The 19,936-nt window shown below is 40.2% G+C and overlaps 1 protein-coding gene and 1 pseudogene across 2 annotated transcripts; both read right to left on the minus strand.

The window, feature by feature from the left end:
• Positions 1-315: 315 nt before the first annotated feature.
• SLC25A51 (solute carrier family 25 member 51) lies at positions 316-19,015 on the minus strand. Of its 2 annotated transcripts, none has more exons than XM_021004511.2 (2): positions 18,839-19,015; positions 316-3,536 (listed from the first exon to the last, which is right to left on the minus strand). In XM_021004511.2, exon 2 carries the CDS (start codon positions 3,492-3,494, stop codon positions 2,610-2,612), a length of 885 nt encoding a protein of 294 aa, XP_020860170.1. In that variant the 5' UTR covers positions 3,495-3,536; positions 18,839-19,015; the 3' UTR covers positions 316-2,609. The 2 variants fall into 2 exon arrangements, with proteins under 2 accessions (XP_020860170.1, XP_020860171.1); XM_021004512.2 differs by lacking the exon at positions 18,839-19,015 and adding an exon at positions 18,161-18,482.
• LOC110220522 (polyadenylate-binding protein 1 pseudogene) lies at positions 6,530-9,551 on the minus strand (annotated as a pseudogene).
• Positions 19,016-19,936: the final 921 nt, after the last annotated feature.

The following is a 19,936-nucleotide window of genomic DNA, read 5'->3' on the forward strand; positions in this document are numbered from 1 at the left end:
ACTTTAAAAGCTTTTCAAAGAAAGTTATTCAATCAACATTTACCTTTTCAAAAGTCTTACAGCAAGCCAGTTATAATGAAGTTGAAAATTCAGTGATTAACACTTCTTGCCCAGCCTACTATTACTTCTTTCTTTTAAAGTCCAGAACAAAGCAGATGGCTAAATGATCCACACAGGTATCATTCAATCTTTTGTCAAATTTAAGATGTCTAGAGTGTGATGCAAAACCATCTTCATTCTGGCTTTCACATGCTGTAGAAAAGTGACAAGGAAATCCAAAATAGCATCAGAGTTAGGAGCATTAAAAATACTATCTCATGACCCAACTTGTTTATTTTAAAAAAAGAACAAAGCAAAACTAAACACATTTTTAGAGAGGGAAAACTAGGCATTCTCCCCAAATTCTAGTTTCAGTTATAGTCTACAAAAGTGCAAAAGAACACAACTTCTACCAACTGGAGTGTAAACACAGGAGTAGGCCATGATGGAATAAAGACAATATAGTCAATTCAGCAGACCAATGTACAATGGAGGGGGAAATAATTTACAATGCATGCATACATAAGTGTGAGTATTTGGGAACATTTCCAAAGGTTTTGTCTGAAAACTTGACCAAAGTCAAGGACTACCTCATATATTTTTTAAAATTTTAAACTCTGAAAAGTTCCACTCAATTTGCTCAAATCGTCTTCCATTTATTAAACTTTAGGTTGCCATACACACATATTTGGTGATTTGAAATGGTAACATTTAACCCTGAATAGTGTTAATAATATCCTTAATGCTAGTTTGTAAGATACCTTTTCATTTACAGCATAACAAAATGGAGCTGCTTTACAGCTGTTAATGCTGTTATATAAAGCAATTTTCAAAAAATGGTGTTTTCTAGATTCTCATCTCATATAGTTGGAGAGAAGATGTCAAAATTCACTAGTTCAGCCAGTCATATACTGCATTTAGAAGCATGTATTCTTTCCGGACTTTTCACTAATTAATTCCATGCAACACTTAGGAAACTGCCACTGGTTAAAGCCTTGATTTTAAGCACAGAATCTCACAGATTATTAAAACATTTGTATGGCAAGGTTAGGACATTAAATTGCTTTACAACATCCATTTATCATTCCTATAAAAAAGGAGGCAGCAGTTCTAAGTTGAAAAGTCACTGATGTAAGGTATTTAAAACCAACCTATTTTAGTTAAATAATATTTAATAGCTCTTTTATAGGTAAAATAATTTTCTCAGGATGTTTGTAAAATTCTGATTTATGTCAGTCATTTCAACCATGTTATTTACCTGAAGAAAAAAAAAAGGTTTAAATCCCATTTCTTCAGTAAATGATATTTCCAATTTGTTTATCTACTAGCTATCAAGATAATCTCGTTAGCATCAAATGCTAAAATTCCAAAGTCTTACTCAGGAGTTTAAGACTTGAATGAGTTTTATGGTTTATGAAGATAATCTAAAATTTGGGTCCCAACACAAATTTACTAAGTGAATGCAAAAATTAGCTAGTCTAAAAGAAAGCAAGACTTCAGGTTTGTTCCTTTATGTTCAGAAACCAGAGAAAGCATAGGCTACAAAATAACGAACTTTTGCAAAGCCAGGACACATACCTCAGGTGGAGATGAAGTAACAACTAAATAAAGCGGCTTCTTTTTAAGGGAGGGAGGGAGGAAGAAGGGATATAGAGTTAGTGGAATTTCAAATTACCTAACTTTGACTATGCAAGGAAACAAAACACCTTTGCTGATGAAGCACTAATTCAATGAAACATAGTTTTATGCCATGTGAGAATGGAATGAAAATTTTTGCTTCAAAGGACAAACGGATTCAAGTTTCCTCATTTTTGTGATGAAATTAACTTTAAAAAGAATAAATCAACACCTGAAGTTATTCAAGAAGGGTTCAACATAAATCTTGGATCAATTAAATAAAGAGAATTACATCTAGAAAAGAACTAGAGCTTATAATTGTTAATTTAGAGTCTTTCAGAACAGGAAGTTATTTTGCGAATAAAAGTTGCTCAGTTCCATCACCACAAATAAAATCCTATGTGACTTAAGAGCAACACAGTTTTGGTGACTGTACACATTTGGCTTTACAGTAAAGGTAGGCAGTTTTCACGAAAAGCCCATATCTAACAGAGCTGCTTCTCTTCTCTGTTTTGCAAAACTAAAGACTCTTTTCTACAGCTCTAGAGAGTAAACAAGAGAGAAAAGCACAAAATGCCTGAGAAATCACAGGACATTAGGGCTCTTTTCTCTAGCTGTTCATGGCAGCTCAAGTTTTAATACAGATGGTTCAAAGAATTTACATTAAAAAAAAAATCTCATCTTGGACTTTGAACCTTTCCATCAACACTGATGGTAATTAATGATAACAAAATTCTAGACCTAGCAAGTACTGATAAAAATAATTTTAACTTTGCTACCCATAAACCTTTATTCTCATTTTTTATCCCAAAGAAAAATTACTTTGCTCATGTTTCATCTTGCTCAGTTTGAGTTATGACACTGTCTAGTATTCAGCCTGTTCACCAGGGTATAACTGAAGTCTTCTTGGAAGTTCTACTGAGCTTATTACTGGGATTTATTAATGACATCTTTCATAAAAGCTTTAACATGAACTCATAAGTTGCATTGATTATGCCCCAGGATATGAGGGATCGATGGTAATTCAGATGGGCGCCTCTGAAAAGATGTGTCAATTTCCCATTACGCTCTAGCCAGATTTTTCCAAAAACCTTGGGGAAAGACTGAAATTCCCCACCAATCTGAGACTGCATTCGAGTTTTGACAACATTCACTGGAAAAAACAAGAATCCCAACATGGCACCTAATAAACCTCCACTGATAAAATCATCAATCAAATGAGCGCTACAAGATTTTGCTTCAGGCAAATGTTCTTTGATGGGTCCTCGAAGGCCAAAAAATAGTACATTGCTGAGGCCATTACGGAAAAGAATGGGTATCAAACCTCGATAATATTCTCCAATTCCATAGGATCTCAAAGCCTTGAGAGCATGATAAGTGTTTCCAAATTTATCATGATGCTTGTTGTCTTGCAGCAATGTTTGTACGCGTTCCAGTGGTGTAAGAAGTGCCTCTGTTGCACCAGCCAGAGCAGCTGCCGCATTTCGAGTTACAATTTCAGAACTGATATGCTGGCGGAGAATGGAAGAGAAATCTTCATAGAGACCAAACATAAGTGCTAATGTTGTGGTCTTCTGCATTAATGGAGGCAGAATTCCTCTGTACAAATTTCGCAATCCCTCCTTCTGTAACTGAAGTATTGCACCTCGAGTTTTAAGTCCATACAGCTGTTGCCGAAAAAGGATCTTCTGAATGGGATATGTGATTGCTATGTTGTTAAAGGCTGCACAGCAGCCACAAAGGTAATGCTTAAACTCATTAACAGTTTGAGGTGATATATCCTGCTGTGGAGGAGACAGGATTTTTCGCCTCTTTTCATGAGCTTCTGAATCCATCATATTGAAGAAAGTCTTTCTTCTTCATATGGGAATTTTTTTTACCTACAAAAGATATGGCATATGAATAAGCTTGTAAGTATGTTCTGATCCACAAATATTTTCCCCAGAATTCAAAATATTTCCTAAATTTGTGCCTATAGTCACTTTGCTCCCTTAGTCTATCACATGTTCTAATATATCAAATAAATTATTATAATGAAAAATACAGTGCCTAGAACCAGAGTATATCACCTCAACCTACTTGCCCCACATAAGATTTTTACAAATTTGGATTAAAATCTCAAAAATAACTCAATATAACTGATCTAAGAGATCTCAATCTAAAGACAAATATGAGATACAATTCTGGGAACTAAATCAAACTCATCAAAATTTACTTTTCATTTCATAAATATCTCAACAATTTATTTTAATAGCATTCAAAACAAAGAAGTGACCAGAGAAGTAGTTGGGGGAGGGGGGTGTAGTGGCTTTACTAGATGCTGCTTTTTAAAAAGTACACTTCAAAAAATCTGGTATTTTCATTCCTAGATCCCACCTCCAACATAACTCCTCTTTGTGGGTCCTTTTTCTTTTTGTTTTAATCTGCTTTCACAGAATAAAAATTTTTCATCAGAAGGATGATCAAAACAGAATATAGGATATAGTAAGATTTGTCCCAGGACAGACTGGACAATTAGCATCTATTAAGGATGGCTCTGTGAATCACTTTCATTTTGGGGCTTACATAATAATATAACATTATGCAGTAAAGAATACTAAAACCCTTTAAAAATCACTCTTTTAATTACAAAATTCTAAATTGCAGATTCCAGTGGGAGAAAAACCTTAGATTAGATGATTTAAAAATTGGATTAAAATCTGGAAAAGATACCTCAGAAAAACTGATCTAAGAGATCACAGTCTAAAGAAACACGAGAAATTTTTGGAACAAAATCAAAATAATCAAAATTTTCTTTCAATTTCACATTCCAGTTATTCACTTTAGTAAGCATTCAGGACAAAGAGCTGACCAAAACATGCTCAAGACCGAGTGAGTATATAGGGAGGGCAGCAAAATGAAGTATTCAGGAAATCATAATCCCACCTCTGTGATCTTGGACAACTAATCAAATCAAATAATTTATTAAAAGCCTATTCCGTACCAGGTATCATGCTAAGTGCTGGGGATACAAAAAGAGGCAAAAAGTCCTTGCCCTCAAGGAACTTACAATCTAATGGGGAAGACAGCATGCAAACACATACAAAACAAACTACGTACAGGATAAATGTGTTGTTCAGTTGTGTGCAACCCTTCAAGACCCCATTTGCTGTTTTCTTGGCAAAGATACTGGAGTGGCTTGCCATTTCCTTCTCCAACTCATTTATAGATAAGGAACTAAGGCAAATAGGGTTAAGTGACTTGCCCAGGGTCCCACAGCTAGTAAGTATCTGAAGCCAAATTCATGAAGATGAGGCTTCCTGATTTCCAGCCCAGTGCTCTAGCCACTGTGTCATTTAGTTGCTACAAGATAAACAGTAAATAACTAACAAGGAAGGCACTAGACTTAAAAGGGGGTGGAGGCTTCCTGTAACAAGTGGAATTTTAGCTGGGACTTCAAGGAAGCTAAAGAGATTGGTGATCAGGTGTGGAGGAGTTAGGGTTAGGGAGAACATTCCAAGCTTAATCTATTTTCTCATCTGTAACAAAAAGGCACTGATCTAGACATTAACCAAGGTCCTGGATGCTAAGACATTCCCCTCCTTCCAAGATGAAAGGAAAGAAAAGGTTCCTATCCTCCAAGAAATTACAGTAGCTAGAACAATATAATATTCACATAAAACCCATTCAGAACACTTACAAAACATTCTGAAAGAGTATACAGCAAAATCACATATCAAATATGTAAGCAGAGAGAAGGTTCACAGTAAACGTTCAGTTACAGTTAGGTTAAAGAATGGCTTTCTGGGAAGTGGCAGAAAAGGGGACAGAAGAAATCACATTTTAGAGACTACTTATGAATATTAACTATTAGTACTCAAGGCAAAATCTACAGGAAATGAGTCACATCAATATTCTCAATATACCAGAAGATATAAGGAGGCCACAGCTGGATGGAAGAACGACTCACAGGTTCCTCCAGGAGAGAAAAAAAAGGAGGTGCTTCCAATAAGTATCAATGAGGTAAACCTCCATTACTTCATTCTGAGTCCTACCATCAAGTTAACTCTAGTTTATATGCTAGCATCTATTCTGGAGAATCGTATTAAAAACCTGATCAGATCCTCCCAAAATGGACACTCTAACTTTAATGTGAAGATGGGCATAGGGAAGGGGGGAGAGAGAAGGCAGTCTTATAGACAACTCAGAAGTGTCAATCCTGTATAATTGTGCATACTTCTTTTTCTAGGCAATCAGAGTTAAATGATTTGCCCAGCGTCACACAGTGTTCGAGGCTGGATTTGAACTCAAGCCCTCTTTACTCCAGAGCCGCTGCTCTAACAACTGAGCCACCTAGCTGCTCCTGCATACTTTCTTTAAGAGGGTGAGAAGGTGCTAGACGCTGAAAGCATCAAACATCATCACATATAAAATCGACTACCTCAATATACAGGTCGGTAACTTGGGAATTATTTCAGAATCATTTCTGTATAACTAAACCATGAACCAGTCACAGCAAAAATCAAAACACACAAAAACAGACCAATGGCTTTGAGTGACTTCACATTTCATTGAAAAAGCCCTAAAATTATTCTGGGATTCAAAAGCATCTGGAAGACCTCACTATCTAGAAGAAATCCCTCCAATTTGGACTTCCTGTTTAACATTCTCAATAGCAAATACCTTTTGCAAGCATAAGTCGTCTTATTTTATGCCTGGCTTGATAATCAAAGCAAAACTAAAAAAGGCTGTCTAAGTGGTTGAACCTATTTCGCAATCTTGTATGACCTTAACATAGGAATAGAAGGCCTACTTATTTCCTCTAACAAGTATTGTTTTCACTAGGTAACTATGGAAAATATTTCCCATTTTGCCTTAAAATGGCTGTTAATTTTTCCTTAAAATATTTTGATTTCTCTGCTAGTTCTTGATTTGGCAAAAATTTGAATAAAATTTTTGAACAGTTGAAAGTCTGTTTCTAGATGGAAGATTACTACAAATTTCAAAAAGGTTTTATTGATAGTTTGTTTTTACATTGCAAAAATTTCTCCCAATATCCATCTGCTTTCCCTCTTGAAGCACTCATAGCATATAACAAAGAATATCTTTTTAAAGAAACATAAAAAATCAGCAAAAACCATCAAAACATCTGAAAACGGTTACTTTTTTCAGTTTCCTACTTTATTTTATATTTTGCAATTTTTTTTCATAATATTTAAGTTTTTTGATGTTTAGGTATTTTTCTTCAGTGATGCAGACGTTCCATTTCACGGTCCCTCATCTTTTCTTTTAAGCAGTTAGAATGCCAGTGACACTACTAACTGTCTTGGTGCACTTGCAGTATGGCTATGGCTTCATTAATTTTAGAATGGAGAGACTCGAGGTGACTCAAGTATATAAAGAAGTTCAGAATTGTGAGTTTCTAGAAACATGCCACAGTTTTACTGTCCAGAGTAGGGTGCATGGCCTGAATGAGTGGAAAAAGCCATTCACCCAACATCTGCTTTTGCTCTTGAAGAGGGATGGATGCCAACATGGATGCAGTTAAACCCTGCACATGAATAACAGGCTGCTGCATGTAACCTGCGGTTTTGCGATAAGATGCTACTGAGGATTGTGAACACCTGCAGCATATTTAAACTGTGGAACTGTGCAGACAGCGGGAGTAGCTGCAACAGCACCAGCTGGTGGGATGTGGAAATTTGTTTGCAACACTGATGGAAACTGTGAAGAAGCTGGTTTCGTTGTACTAAATGGCGGCCTAGGAGCTGCTGAGGGAGTCCCACCGGGCATGTTCTGGAATGGATGAGGTCTGGAAGCCTGAGGAGTCCAGTGAAGACTTGACTTCAATTCAGTAATTTGGCTAGCAAGACAGCATGCAGCACAGTTCTGAGTGTGAGGAATAGCTGCCATGAAGTAACATGAAGGAGGTTAAGAGAGGTTGATTACACAGGATTGAGCACAGCTCAGACATTTGCCATTTGCTCCTCTTTGCTTGGGCTAAAGCTACATACAGCAGCTTAGCGGCAATGATCCTATCATTCATTTCTGTGACTGTGGCTTCCTCTGGTGAAAAGAAATGTAAAAACCCCAAACCTCTGACGGGGTCACCTTCCACCATAACCTTTGCACTAGTACCAAATAGTGAGAACTATTTTCAAGACCATCAAGATTTTTCACATACAGTTTAACACTCTGGTTATCTGGTGATCCTATCCCGCTTCATTTGTTCAAATTTGTGTTTGCTGTGTTGTATGTTCCACCTTTTTCCAAGTTCAGTCAACACACATTTGTTTTTCATTCATTTCATCTACAGCTTTTTGTCCATTTTCATGTCTTTCAAAGCTCATAAAGTCAAAACCTTTGGATTTTCCACTTCCATCAATCATTACTTTTTTACACTTAATGCAGATTCAAACTTGCCAAAGAGCTCCTTAAGTCTTTTATCATGCATGTCCTCACCAAAATTTTTGGTGTAAACATTGTAAACTCTTTTGCTCTAGCTCCAATTTCTGCTTGTCTTTCTTTAGGGATTTAATTGAGAGAGACTCTGCAATCATTAAGATGCATTCCATTCATTTTCTCAATAGCTCTTTCAGCAGCTTCTTGTGTCTCAAAAGTGTATAAATCCAGAGCCCTTTGACCCATTTTCATCATGTACTACCTTACAAGGATATTTCCAAAAAGCAGATGTACCATATGACCCTTTATTATCAATGGATTTATCAAAATTTTTGATGACTATATTGCCCACACAACTTTTACAGAGGGATGTATCACATTGAGACCACATGAGATGCACTGGCATGCCCTTAGTGACATCAAAATTCACTGTATCTAATGAGCATCCAGCGTTTGTCGGCTGCTGGGAGTTGTCAGTGATCATGTCCCTGCAGATCAAGATGAAGAGGATGGGCCCAGCTGGGCTGAATTTATTGTAGAGCATTGCTTTGGTCACCTTAGGGTGTAGATCCCCCCACAAAAAGCAAGACCATAGGGTGGCTGGGGGTGCTGGGGTTCATCTTGGCGCCAATAACCAAAGAGTGTAGTTTTAAAATTCTTAAGACCATCATATTATTTGACCAGCAGACATTTATTAAGCTAAATGACTACACCAAGAAATGGTGATGTGCCATAGTGGTAAAAACACTGGATTGTGGAGTCAAGAGGACTTGAATATGAGTCTCAGCTCTCCTAATTAATAGCTGTTTGGGGCAGCTCGATGGTATAGCAGACATCATACTGGGCCTGCAGTCAGGATAACTCATCTTCCTGAGTTCAAACGTGGCCTCAGATACTTACTAGCTATGTGAGCCTGGTCAAGTCACTTAATCCTCTTTGCCTCAGTTCCCCATCTATAAAATAAGCTAGAGAAGGAAATGGCAAACCACTCCTGTACCTTTGCCAAGAAAACCCCAAATGGGATCATGAAGAGTCAAACATGACTGAAAAATGACTGAACAACAACTTGTGCAAGTAATTTCAGCTTTCTGGGCCTCAATTTTCTCAGTCTGTAAAAAGGAGGGGAGGGGGGAAGACTAGAAGATCTCTATGTTCTCTTTTACAGTTTTAAATCCTTTGGATCTAAAATATTAATGAAGCATTCTTTTTATAGTTCTCACAAGATGGCAGATTCAGTGGAATGATTAAATTAGACCTGGGCTTCTTAACCTGAGGTCTAATTAAAAAAATATTCTGATAACTGCATTTCAATATAACTGGCTTTTCTTTGTAATCCTACGGATTCCATTTTATGCATTTTTACAACATCATTTTAAGAAGGGGTCCATAAACTTCATTAGACTGCCAAAGATGACCATAACATAAGAAGGTTAAGAACCTCTGGACTAGATGTTCTTAGAGATCCCTCTAAGCTCAAAAATTCTTATTTTATAATATGTTCAGGGAGATGAACAACTCTGACATCACTTGAAATAATCTATAATGGCACATGTCAATACTAGCTGACATTTCTACAGCATTTTAAAGGTTACGAAGTGCTTTACATAAATGAGCTCATTTGAGCTTCTCAACAGTCCTGGGAAATCAGTGTGACAGGTATTTTCTCCTTTTTAGAACTGAGGAAACTGAATCTGTGATCTGTCCATGCCCAAAAGGCAGTAAGTGCCAGAGGCAGAATTTGAAACCAAGTATATTCCTGACTCCTAGCCAAACAATCTCTCCACTCTGCTGCTTCTCCGAGCCTCAAATGTAAAATATGTGCAACCCTATAGAAGAGCATTCTATTACTGACTGCTGACAAAGTAAAGAAAAGAAGTATGGGAGGTTTTCCACTCTTTATCTTCTTTTTTTAAATTATTTATTTTTAGTTTTCAACATTCACTTCCATAAGACTTTGAGTTTTAAATTTTCTCCACCTCCCAATTCTTCCCCCCTCCCTCCTCCCATTCAATCCGATATAGGCTCTACATATACATTCATGTTAAGCGTATCTTCCCATCAATCATGATGTAAGGAACAATCAGAACTAATGGGAGGAACCACAAGAATGAAGCGCAATAAAACAAAACAACAAAGGAAAAGGAGAGCAAACAGTATGCTTCCATCTGCATTCAGACTCCATTTTCTTTCTCGGGGTATGGATAGCAATTTTCATTATGAGTCTTTTGGAGTTGTCTTAGATGCTTGCATTGCTGAGAATAGCTAAGTCCACAAAGTCAGTCATCCCATAATGTGGCTGTTACTGTGTACAACATTCTCCTGGTTCTGCTCATTTCACTGTTTCCAACTAGGACACTACTAAGAACCCAGTGAACACATGATACTTTAGGAAGACGCATGAGTTCCACTAAATCTAACCCTATGGTATATTATTCATAACAATTTCCTTAGGTTATAGAGGATATTTTTTACACTCACTAATGAAACTAACTTGCCCTAGTTTAACTTTTTCAGCCCACGTCTGTGCACATACTGACGTAGCACACACAAAAGCTTCAATTCGTTCTCTTTCTGTTTATCAGTCTAACCTATATGGCTTGCAAAATGTTAACCATCTTGACATCTCCTTTGACCTTTCTACAACATTGCACACTACCTATTACTGCATAAATACAAACTCAAAATGCAAACCCATTGCTACTCTCACCCAGTTCTCATATTATTTCTCTGACCCACTCATTCTTGGCCTCCTTTGTTGGTTTCTTTTCATCCATTTGCCTCCTAAATGTGGGGCAGTTCCCTCAATATTCTGTCACTGACTTCTCTCTTGATAATGTCATTTACTTCCGCGGCTTTGTCACCCCTGTGCAGATGATTCCTCTCTCTCCAGTCCTGTAACACCTCTTCTGAGTTCCAGTCCCACAACACGAACTGTCTGCTAGATATCACCCGAATTCTCACTGGTTCTGCAAACTCAACATCAAAAAATGACTCCACCCTCCTTGTCCCTTCCCACCACCCAAACTTGAACCTCCTAATTTCTCTATTTCGATTAATCTGACTCTTCACCCTTCCTCATCCTTGAAACCTCCTCAGTTTGGCTGCTTGTTTTCTATAAAATCGCTCACATCCATTTGACAATCATTAGGTACCTATTATAAGTAATTCCTATGTGCCAGGCATTATGCTAAGAATATAAAGAAAAAAGTGCAATAAATAGTCCCTAACACGTTAAGGAGCTAACAGGAGACAACAGACTATACAAAATGAATATAAAGTATTTTGGGGAGGAACAGCATTAGCAGCTAGAAGTGGGAGAATCAAGAAAAGCTTCATGTATGAAATGGCAATTAAACTGAATTTTCATTGTTTCATTTATTTATTTATTTGCTTGTTTTTAGTTTTCAACATTCACTTCCATAAGATTTTGAGTTTTAAACTGTCTCTTCCTCCCTGCTCCCCAAGATGGTGTGTAATCTGAAACAGGCTCTAAATATACATTCATATCAAACACATTTTCACATTACCAATAGGAGGAACCACGTGAAAGAATAACAACAACAACAACAACAACAACAACAACAACAACAAAAGACAGAGCAAACAGTGTGCTTCCATCTGTATTTAGACTCCACAGTTCTTTCTCTGGAGGTGGATGGCATTTTCCATCCTGAGTCTTTTGGAGATGTCTTAGATCCTTGCACTGCTGAGAAGAGCTAAGTCTATCAAAGTTGGTCATCCCACAATGTGGCTGTTACTGTGTACAATGTTCTCCTGGTTCTGCTCACTTCACTCAGCATCAGTCCATAAAAGTCTTTCCAGGTTTTTCTGAAGTCCACCTGCTTATCATTTCTTATAGTACAATAGTCTTCCATTACATTCAAGTACAACTTGCTCAGCCATTCCCCAACTGATGGGCATTCCCTCAATTCCCAATTCTTTGCCACCACAAAAAGAGTTGCTATAAATATTTGTGTACATGTGGGTCCTTTTCCTGTTTTTATGATCTCTTTGGGATACAGACCTAGAAGTGGTATTGCTGGTAAACTGAATTTTCATAGGACTAGGGATTCCAAAAGGTGAGAAGGGAAAGAATTACAGGCATGGAGGGTGGCCAATGGAAGGAGGGTTCATTGTGTGAGGAATGGCAAGTATAACATGACCAGAGAGCACAGAATAATGGATAAGAAGACTGAAAGGGTAGAAAGGGACCAGACTGAAAAGCTTTATATGCCAAAGGAATTTCTATTTGACCCTAGGGCTAATAGGAAACCACTGTAATTTGGGTGGTGTTAAGATGACCCGGGCAGAATTCCATCTCCTCTTTTCCACTCTCACTGGTTACCACCATAATTCAGGCCTTCAGTATTTCACTGCTTATATTCTCTCCCCACCTCCCCAATCTTTACTGAACTCCTTTTCCCTCAAGGTCCACTTTAATAACCCCACCTCCACAAAGCTACCTAACTACTACCTAACACTGCCCAAAAAAGCACTGCTTGAAAAAATTTCATACAGATTAGTATTTTTCCTCATTAACTGAAATAATTTATAACTGGGAAAAAATTAAATTTAAGCCTACCATTTCCTGTGCCATACTTAGTTTGGGAGTTAGATGGGGGATGAGGAGGATGAAATTACAGCACCTCCTGTGATTTCATAGATGTAGGAAAGAACCTCATTAGTCTCTACAACTGGTGGCACAACCCAGAGTCATAACAAGCTGAGTTCAAATCCAGCATCAGACATTTAAGAGTATGACCCTGAGCAAATCATTTAACTTCTGCTTGCCTCAGTTTCCTCAAATGTAAAATGAGGATAATAATAGCACCTATCCCACAGATTTGTAAAGAAGTACTTTTAGCACAGTACATAGCAGAAATTAGGATTAAGGTTAAAGTTATAGTAGGCTCTATATAATTGGTTATTTCTTCATCTACCCTCACCCACTTATATTCTTAAAGAGCTGCCTGAAGACACTAAGAGGTTAAGTCAGACTAGCCAGATCCAGATCTAATGAGAGTAATGCAAATGCTGAAGTTTCAACTTATATCCTATGAAATAGCAAAGATGACAAAATAAATACTTGTTCTTGGAGGGGCTGTGGAAAGATAGGTACACCAATACATTGTTCATGAAGCTATGAATTGGTACAAATATTTTGTAAAGCAATTTGGAATCATGTGAATCAAGTGCCTAAAATACCTTTTGGCCCAGAGATTCCATCGCTAGGCATATACCCCCACATATAAAACAAATATTTACAGCAGCACTTTGTGGTAACAGAACTAGAAACAAAGTACATTAGATGCCTATCAACTGGGGAATGACTAAACAAACTGTGGTACATAAATGTAATGGAATATTACTGTATTGTAAGAAACAACAATGAATATAATTAATAGAAAAGCATGGAAAGACTTATGTGAATTTATGCAAAGTGAAGTAAGCAGGATCAGGAAAACAATATACATAATAATTATAATAATGTAAACAGAAATAACAGCCACCATAATATAACAATCTAAGATGAATGTTGCAAAATTACAAAGAACAAGCTAGGCCTTAAAAAATGAAATGTGAAAAGATACTTTTCTCCACTATTTTCCAAAGATGGGGAGACCAAAGGTATTTTTTTCCAATAAACTGATTGGTTTTGCTGCTTTTTCTTGTTATTTAAAAAAATCTTTGTTATATGCCATGGCTCCTTATGGAGGTGTGGGGAGGGGAGAAGTGATGGTGGTGGCAGAGGTGGAGAAGTAACAAGGATACAGGAGGAAATTTAGGCTATATGAAAACAAAAGACATTAACAATAATTTTTTAAAAGAGAAAATTTGTCCAAAGTTGCATACATAGCACATGTAAGAGGAGAGGTTTGAACCCAAGACATCACGAAAAGGAAGCAGGTTCTGTACTTTATTCTATACTGCTTCTCACCACAGATATGGAAAATAAATTTAAAAAGAAATCCAAAACCTGAGAAAGGGGCTTTATTCAGTCCAGGTTTTAAAAAAAAAATTAATCCGATGAAAAGGTAACACTGGATGAGGTCCAAAAATGAAAACCCTCTTGATGAATTTATTCCCTAATCAGTACATTGCACAGGAAGGAGCTCAATGTTTGTGGAATGGCTAACATTTTAGAACAAAGACAGAATCTGGCATATATTTATATACAAATATAAATAGCTTTGTACACAGTTCCTCAGACTGCAAAAAAAAAAAAAAGACTTGAGCCAGAGAATTAGAATTCTGTGAAACCCTCACACAGCCTACATAGATTTAAAATTTCCTATCAAGTTTGATCTGGTAAAGACATTAGGAACAGGATGTACAGTACTGGATGTGAACTGCTCAAGATTCTGTGTTCTGATTAATTATCAACATGGTCATTATCCCCAGGTTCATGAAATTCTCTTTAAAACATGCAGCATGGATAATGAATCTTCCAAATTAAAAACATATTCCAAAGGTATATACAATATCGTGGTGGTATTTGCCTAGAAGCAGTTAGGGAGCACAGTGGCTGTATCTGGAGTCAGGAAGACCTCAGACTATTGTGACTCTGGGCAAGTCAAGTAACCTTAACTGTAAAATGGGGATATCTACCTCCCAGCTGTTGTGAGGATCAAATAGGATATTTGTAAAGCACTTATTACAGGACCTGCCACATAGTAGATGCTTAATAAATGCTTATTTCCTTCCTTACTTTCTTATTTCTAACAAATTTACATTTTTATGACTCAACTAGGTATAACATTCACAGTCTATGAACATAAGTAGATGAAATCAATCTCCTCAATAAAATTAAAAAGGGGCACCAGATGCTCTAAGCTTATGATACTATAAAATCAACTTTTCAACAACCAAAAGGGTCCTAAAATTTTTGGGGTAACCTAGAAAAAAATAGTTAACAAACCAAATACTGAATAATTCATTAGGCCATGAATCATTTAAGGCAATCAAGCAACAAGAAATTATTAACTTTCTCTTCTCTCTTTTTAATCCCTTACAATCTTCCAACCTCACGAATTCCACTTGAAAATGCTTTCTTCAAAGTTACCAATGATCTCTTAGCTGCCAAATCCAATGGCCCTTTCTCAATCCTCTCCACAGCTTCTGTCATCGTTGATCACCCTCTGCTCTTCTCTAGGAGTGTGAAGCACCACTCTCTCCTGATTTTCCTCTTATCTGATCCCTCCTCACTCTTCTTTCCTGAATCCTCATCCAGATAACTTGCTCTAATTATAGGTGTCCCATAGGGTTCTGTCTAGGACCTTCTTCTCTACTACTGATGATGTAGAAAGGAGTGCTCAAGGCAGATGGAGCAAGCAGGATGTAGGACTGGAGACAGGGGATAAGATGCAGGATGTGACCAGCCAGAAAAGTGATTAAAGACGACTATGCATTGAAGCCCCCCGCCGGGGACTGACTTACTTTTGTGCTTCACAAAGCACCCTATATTCCAGAACAATTCTTCTCCTACTCTTTCCTATTCTCTTTGCTTATCCGTATGATAAAGGAACCTCAGGACTACTTGACATCCCAGGCATTTCGGAGCCATGCTTGCTCCTCCCATTCTCTAGTCCCCTTTCCCCCTATTCCATAAAATTGTAAACTTGGCACCCAACCCCAACAACCACCTTTGCCTCCCACGGAAAGCAGGGGCTACTCTGTGTCCTCTGCTGCCTCTGCTCTGCCTCCCCCTCTAGGAGTAGAGCCTGCTGAGGAGCAGCCTTTCTTTAACTTGGAGACTGTACAGGTGAATTCTTTCAGGACAACAGGACCCACACGTCTATTTCTCAACATTTCAGGTGGTACCCCAACATTCTTGGGGTAAACCCTGAACTCATCACTACCTCTATACTATTTCATTTGGCGATGTCATCAGTTCCCATGGATTTAATTATCATCTCTGTACAGATGATTATCAAATCTACCTATCCAGTCCCAAACCCTCTGCTGACCTCTAATCTTGCCATCTCCAACTGCCTTTCAGACATCTTGAAATGAACATCCAGTAGACATTTTAAACTCAACAGGTTCAAAAATGAACTCATTCTCGTTCCCCAAGCCTTCCCCTTCCCTCCAACTTTCCTATTTCTGTCAAGGACAATACCATCCTCCCAGTCCTTCAGGCTCACAATCTAGGAATCATCCTCAATTCCTCACTATGTCTCAACCCCACCCCTACTCCTCCACCATATCCAAGGTATTGCCAACGACTGCTGATTTCACCTTTGTAACGCATCTCTCAAATGCCTGTAGTCCCTTTTTCTCCAGACACTGCCACCATTCTAGTGCAGGCCCTCATCACCTCACATCTGTACTACTGTAATAGCCTAATGATGAGTCTGTCTGCCTGAAGTCTCTCCCCATTCCAATCCATTCTTCATTCAGCTACCTAAGTGATTTTCCTAAATAGAAGGTCCAATCATGTCACCCCCTATTCAATAAACTCCAGTGGCTCCCAATTACCTCCAGGATCAAATACAAAACACTCTTGGCATTTAAAGCCCTTCATAACCTAGTCTCCTCCTACCTTTCCAGTCCTCTTACACACTGCTCTCCAACACATACTCTTCAATCCAGCGACACCAGCCTCCTTGCTGCACAAACGGGGCACTCCATCTCTCTATTCAGGGCATTTTCTCTAGCTGTCCTCCATGACTGGAATGCTCTTCCTCTTCACCTCCACCCACTGCCTTCCCTGGCTTCAAGTCCCAATTAAAATCTCATTTTCTATTTAATGCTAGTGCCTTCCCTCTCTTATTTCCCATAGATAGCTTAATTTGCATATATATGTTTGCTTGTTCTCTCCCCTGTTAGACTGAGAGTTCCTTGAGGAGAGGGGCTGTCTTTTGCCTCTTTTTGTATGCCCAACACTTAGCACAGTGCCTAGAACAGGGGTGGGGAAATACTTCATAAAAGTATTTGTTCTGTAAAACTTGGACTCAGTCAAAAGGCCCAAGGACCCAGAAGGCCACATGTGGAACATATCCGACTCTTAATGTTTACTGACTAGTGTCCTTCCTGTCATCTACTCTAAATGAGGGAAGTACAAAGGAGGACAAACAGCTCCTGCCCTCAAGGAACTTACATGCTAATAGGAGAGATAACAGGTAAATAGGTATATTCCTAGAGAGGAAGGTTCAAGTGGCTGTATCAGAAGAAAAGTCCGGAGGAAACCATGTATGTAAACAATTTTCCTGAGTTTTCAAAGGGGTGAGGAAGTTAATCACAGTGACTTCAAAATACATCTTTTGTTCAAGATGGCATTCAGGAAAATACCAACTTGTCCAATTCCTCAGTGTAGTGCACTAGAAATGGTCAGCAGATGTAAATTCTAGTTCTGATACTAACTAGCCATGGAGCCTTGGAGAGGAACTGAGTTCAAAAGCCTACCCCAACCACTTACTACCTTTGTGATCTTGGGCAAATCATTTAATCTATATGTGCCACTAAGCATCAATTAGACTAGATGACTTCTAAGGTTCCAGAAGGAGTCCATTTTCCATATTCAAAATAAGAAATGAAGGACGTGATCTCAAGCTCTTCCTAGAAAATCTATAATCCTATCATTTTCTTATTCATTTTGGTCAGCTCCCAACAAATATGTTAACTAGAGTAAGGTAAGAGAGCTACAACGTGAGGGAAAACTAACTCACAAGGACACTACAATCCTTTTTGGATACCACAAAAATTTGCTAAAAACTAATCACTGGAATCTTTCTGGAATCTACTGGTTTTTCTAGTTAAGACACTGGGACTAGACCCCTGATTTCACTGGTATAGGAGAACTCCAATGACGAACTCTACCAATGCTGAAGGATGCCTTCTCAGCAATTTACAGCTTGAGATTCTCCGGGCTTGGAGAGTTGCCTGGGGCACTCAGGCATTAAGGGACTTGTCCAGAGTCACAAGACACTACAGCTGTGTGTTAGAGAAGAAGATCTGACACATAATTTTTCTAGGATTCTTACAGGGGAGAGATGTCCCACCAAATGGGAACAATCGAAATTCTTCTCAATTAGGATTACATCCACCACCACCCCACTCTAACACACACACACACACACACACACACACACACACACACACACCCCAAGAGACAGCTGGTTACCCTAAGGAAGAAAGGGGACTTCGTTATTGCGACCCTGCTCCAGGCACTTGGCTTCGGGGCGATGCTCGTCTCCTAGCCCGCAGCGTGAGGAGCCTGGGCAGTAACAGGGATGATGATGATTGATGATGATGATGATGATGATGGTGGTGGTAACGGCGAGAGCGGCAGGAGGCGGGGTGACGCCGGCGGTCAGGGCGCCCCGCACTCGCACAAGACCGGCTTGCAGCCCCCCGCGGTCCCGCAGCCCAATCCGCATCTCTGCTCCGAGGAGCCGCCGCCCACGGCCGCCGGCACGGCGCGCGGCCTCCAGGAGCGAGAACAGATGTACAGACGCGCACACGCACCCACTCCCACTCGGGGCGGCCCGCGGCCTTCCCGCCACGACCCTGCCGCGCCGCGGCTGGGGGTTCGGGCCCGCGCCCCCAGCACAGCGCAGCAGTTCGCCGGGGACTTCCCGCTGCCTTCGGCCCCGCCCTCCGAGCCCCGCCCAGCAGCCAAAGGGGAGAAAGGGGGGCGGAGGGCAGAGGCCCTTCACCCCACACCCCGGGGTTTGCTACGCGGCGGGCGGGGCATGCGGAAGGGTCGGTAGCCGGCAGTCCCCACCTTCTACCCACCCCACCCCCAGGCTGTGACAGACCGTCCCCTCCAGCAGGCACCTAGCCAGGTCCTGGGACTCACCGGGTGACTGACCCCCATCGCAGCGGACTTCGGGGCCTAGGCTCCCCCCGCAGGAGGGGAATCAGGCAAGCCGCCACCAAGGTGAGGGAGCAGCAGGCGAAGCGGCGCGCAGGCGCAGAGCGCAGAAACGAGCCACCGGGACCGCCAGCCTCACCCTGCCCCCAACCAGGAGGGGCACGTGACGCCGGGAGGGCAGGCCCAGCTTCCTGACCGGGTTCGGAGGAAGTCACGTGACACGGAGATGTCTCCTCTCCTCCCCGCCCCACCTCGGCGCTGGGATGTGTAGAACCACCTGCTATCCCAGGGGTCCCCCCTTTTCCTCTCCCCGTCACTGCCCGTGTCTCTCCCTTCCCCCCCCACAGGCTTCTCAGGGGCAGACGGAAGGCTTTGGCAGGACCCTTTCTTGTGGTTGAAAATTAAATTAGCACATGTGCTTTCTGGGCCTTCTAGGAATTCCTATATAAACCTGATGTGTGCGCACAAGGGGATTTCAATGCCAGTTAAAGCCAGCCACGGTGCCTCCCCACAAAAACTACCTACACCCCACACCCCTCTCACGAGGTTCAGAAGGAAAAGGTCTAGGCCAGGGCTGGGGAACCTTCGGCCTCGAGGCCACATTTGGCCTTCTGGGTCCTCAGGAGCAGCCTTGTGACTGAGTCCAAGTTTTACAGAATAAATCCTTTTATGAAGGGGATTCTGTGAGGTTTGGATTCAGTCAAAGGGCCGCACTTGAGGACCTAGAGGGCCACATGTGGCCTCAAGACTGCAGGTTTCCCACCCCTGGTCTAGGCTATGGTCTGCATATATTTGCTGTTGGGGAAATTTTCAACCCAGAGGTCTTTAAGATGCTCAGTGAGAGGAATTGTTGTCACCTTGGTTTGTTAGGCAGGAGGTCAATGAGTCAGTTAGCTGGCTACAAGATAAAGAGTTAAATTAGCATCACCTAATGAGCAGTTGCCTAGAACAAAGGTGTATTTGGTTTTACACAGCCTTAGGGCAGACCTGGAGGGCTGAAGGGAGCTAAGAAGAGAGGTTACTCAGTCACTTTTCTTACTTGGGAGGTTAAGTATTAAGGACAAGATGCCAAATGATTGGGGG

The sequence above is a fragment of the Phascolarctos cinereus genome, unplaced genomic scaffold (genome assembly GCF_003287225.1).
Source record: "Phascolarctos cinereus isolate Bilbo 61053 unplaced genomic scaffold, phaCin_HiC Scaffold_4;HRSCAF=312, whole genome shotgun sequence".
Taxonomy (NCBI): Eukaryota; Metazoa; Chordata; class Mammalia; order Diprotodontia; family Phascolarctidae; genus Phascolarctos; species Phascolarctos cinereus.

What these genes read in the sequence shown, in the direction of transcription:
- SLC25A51 (XM_021004511.2), bottom strand. Translation starts at nt 3,494, where the DNA reads ATGATGGATTCAGAAGCTCATGAAAAGAGGCGAAAAATCCTGTCTCCT.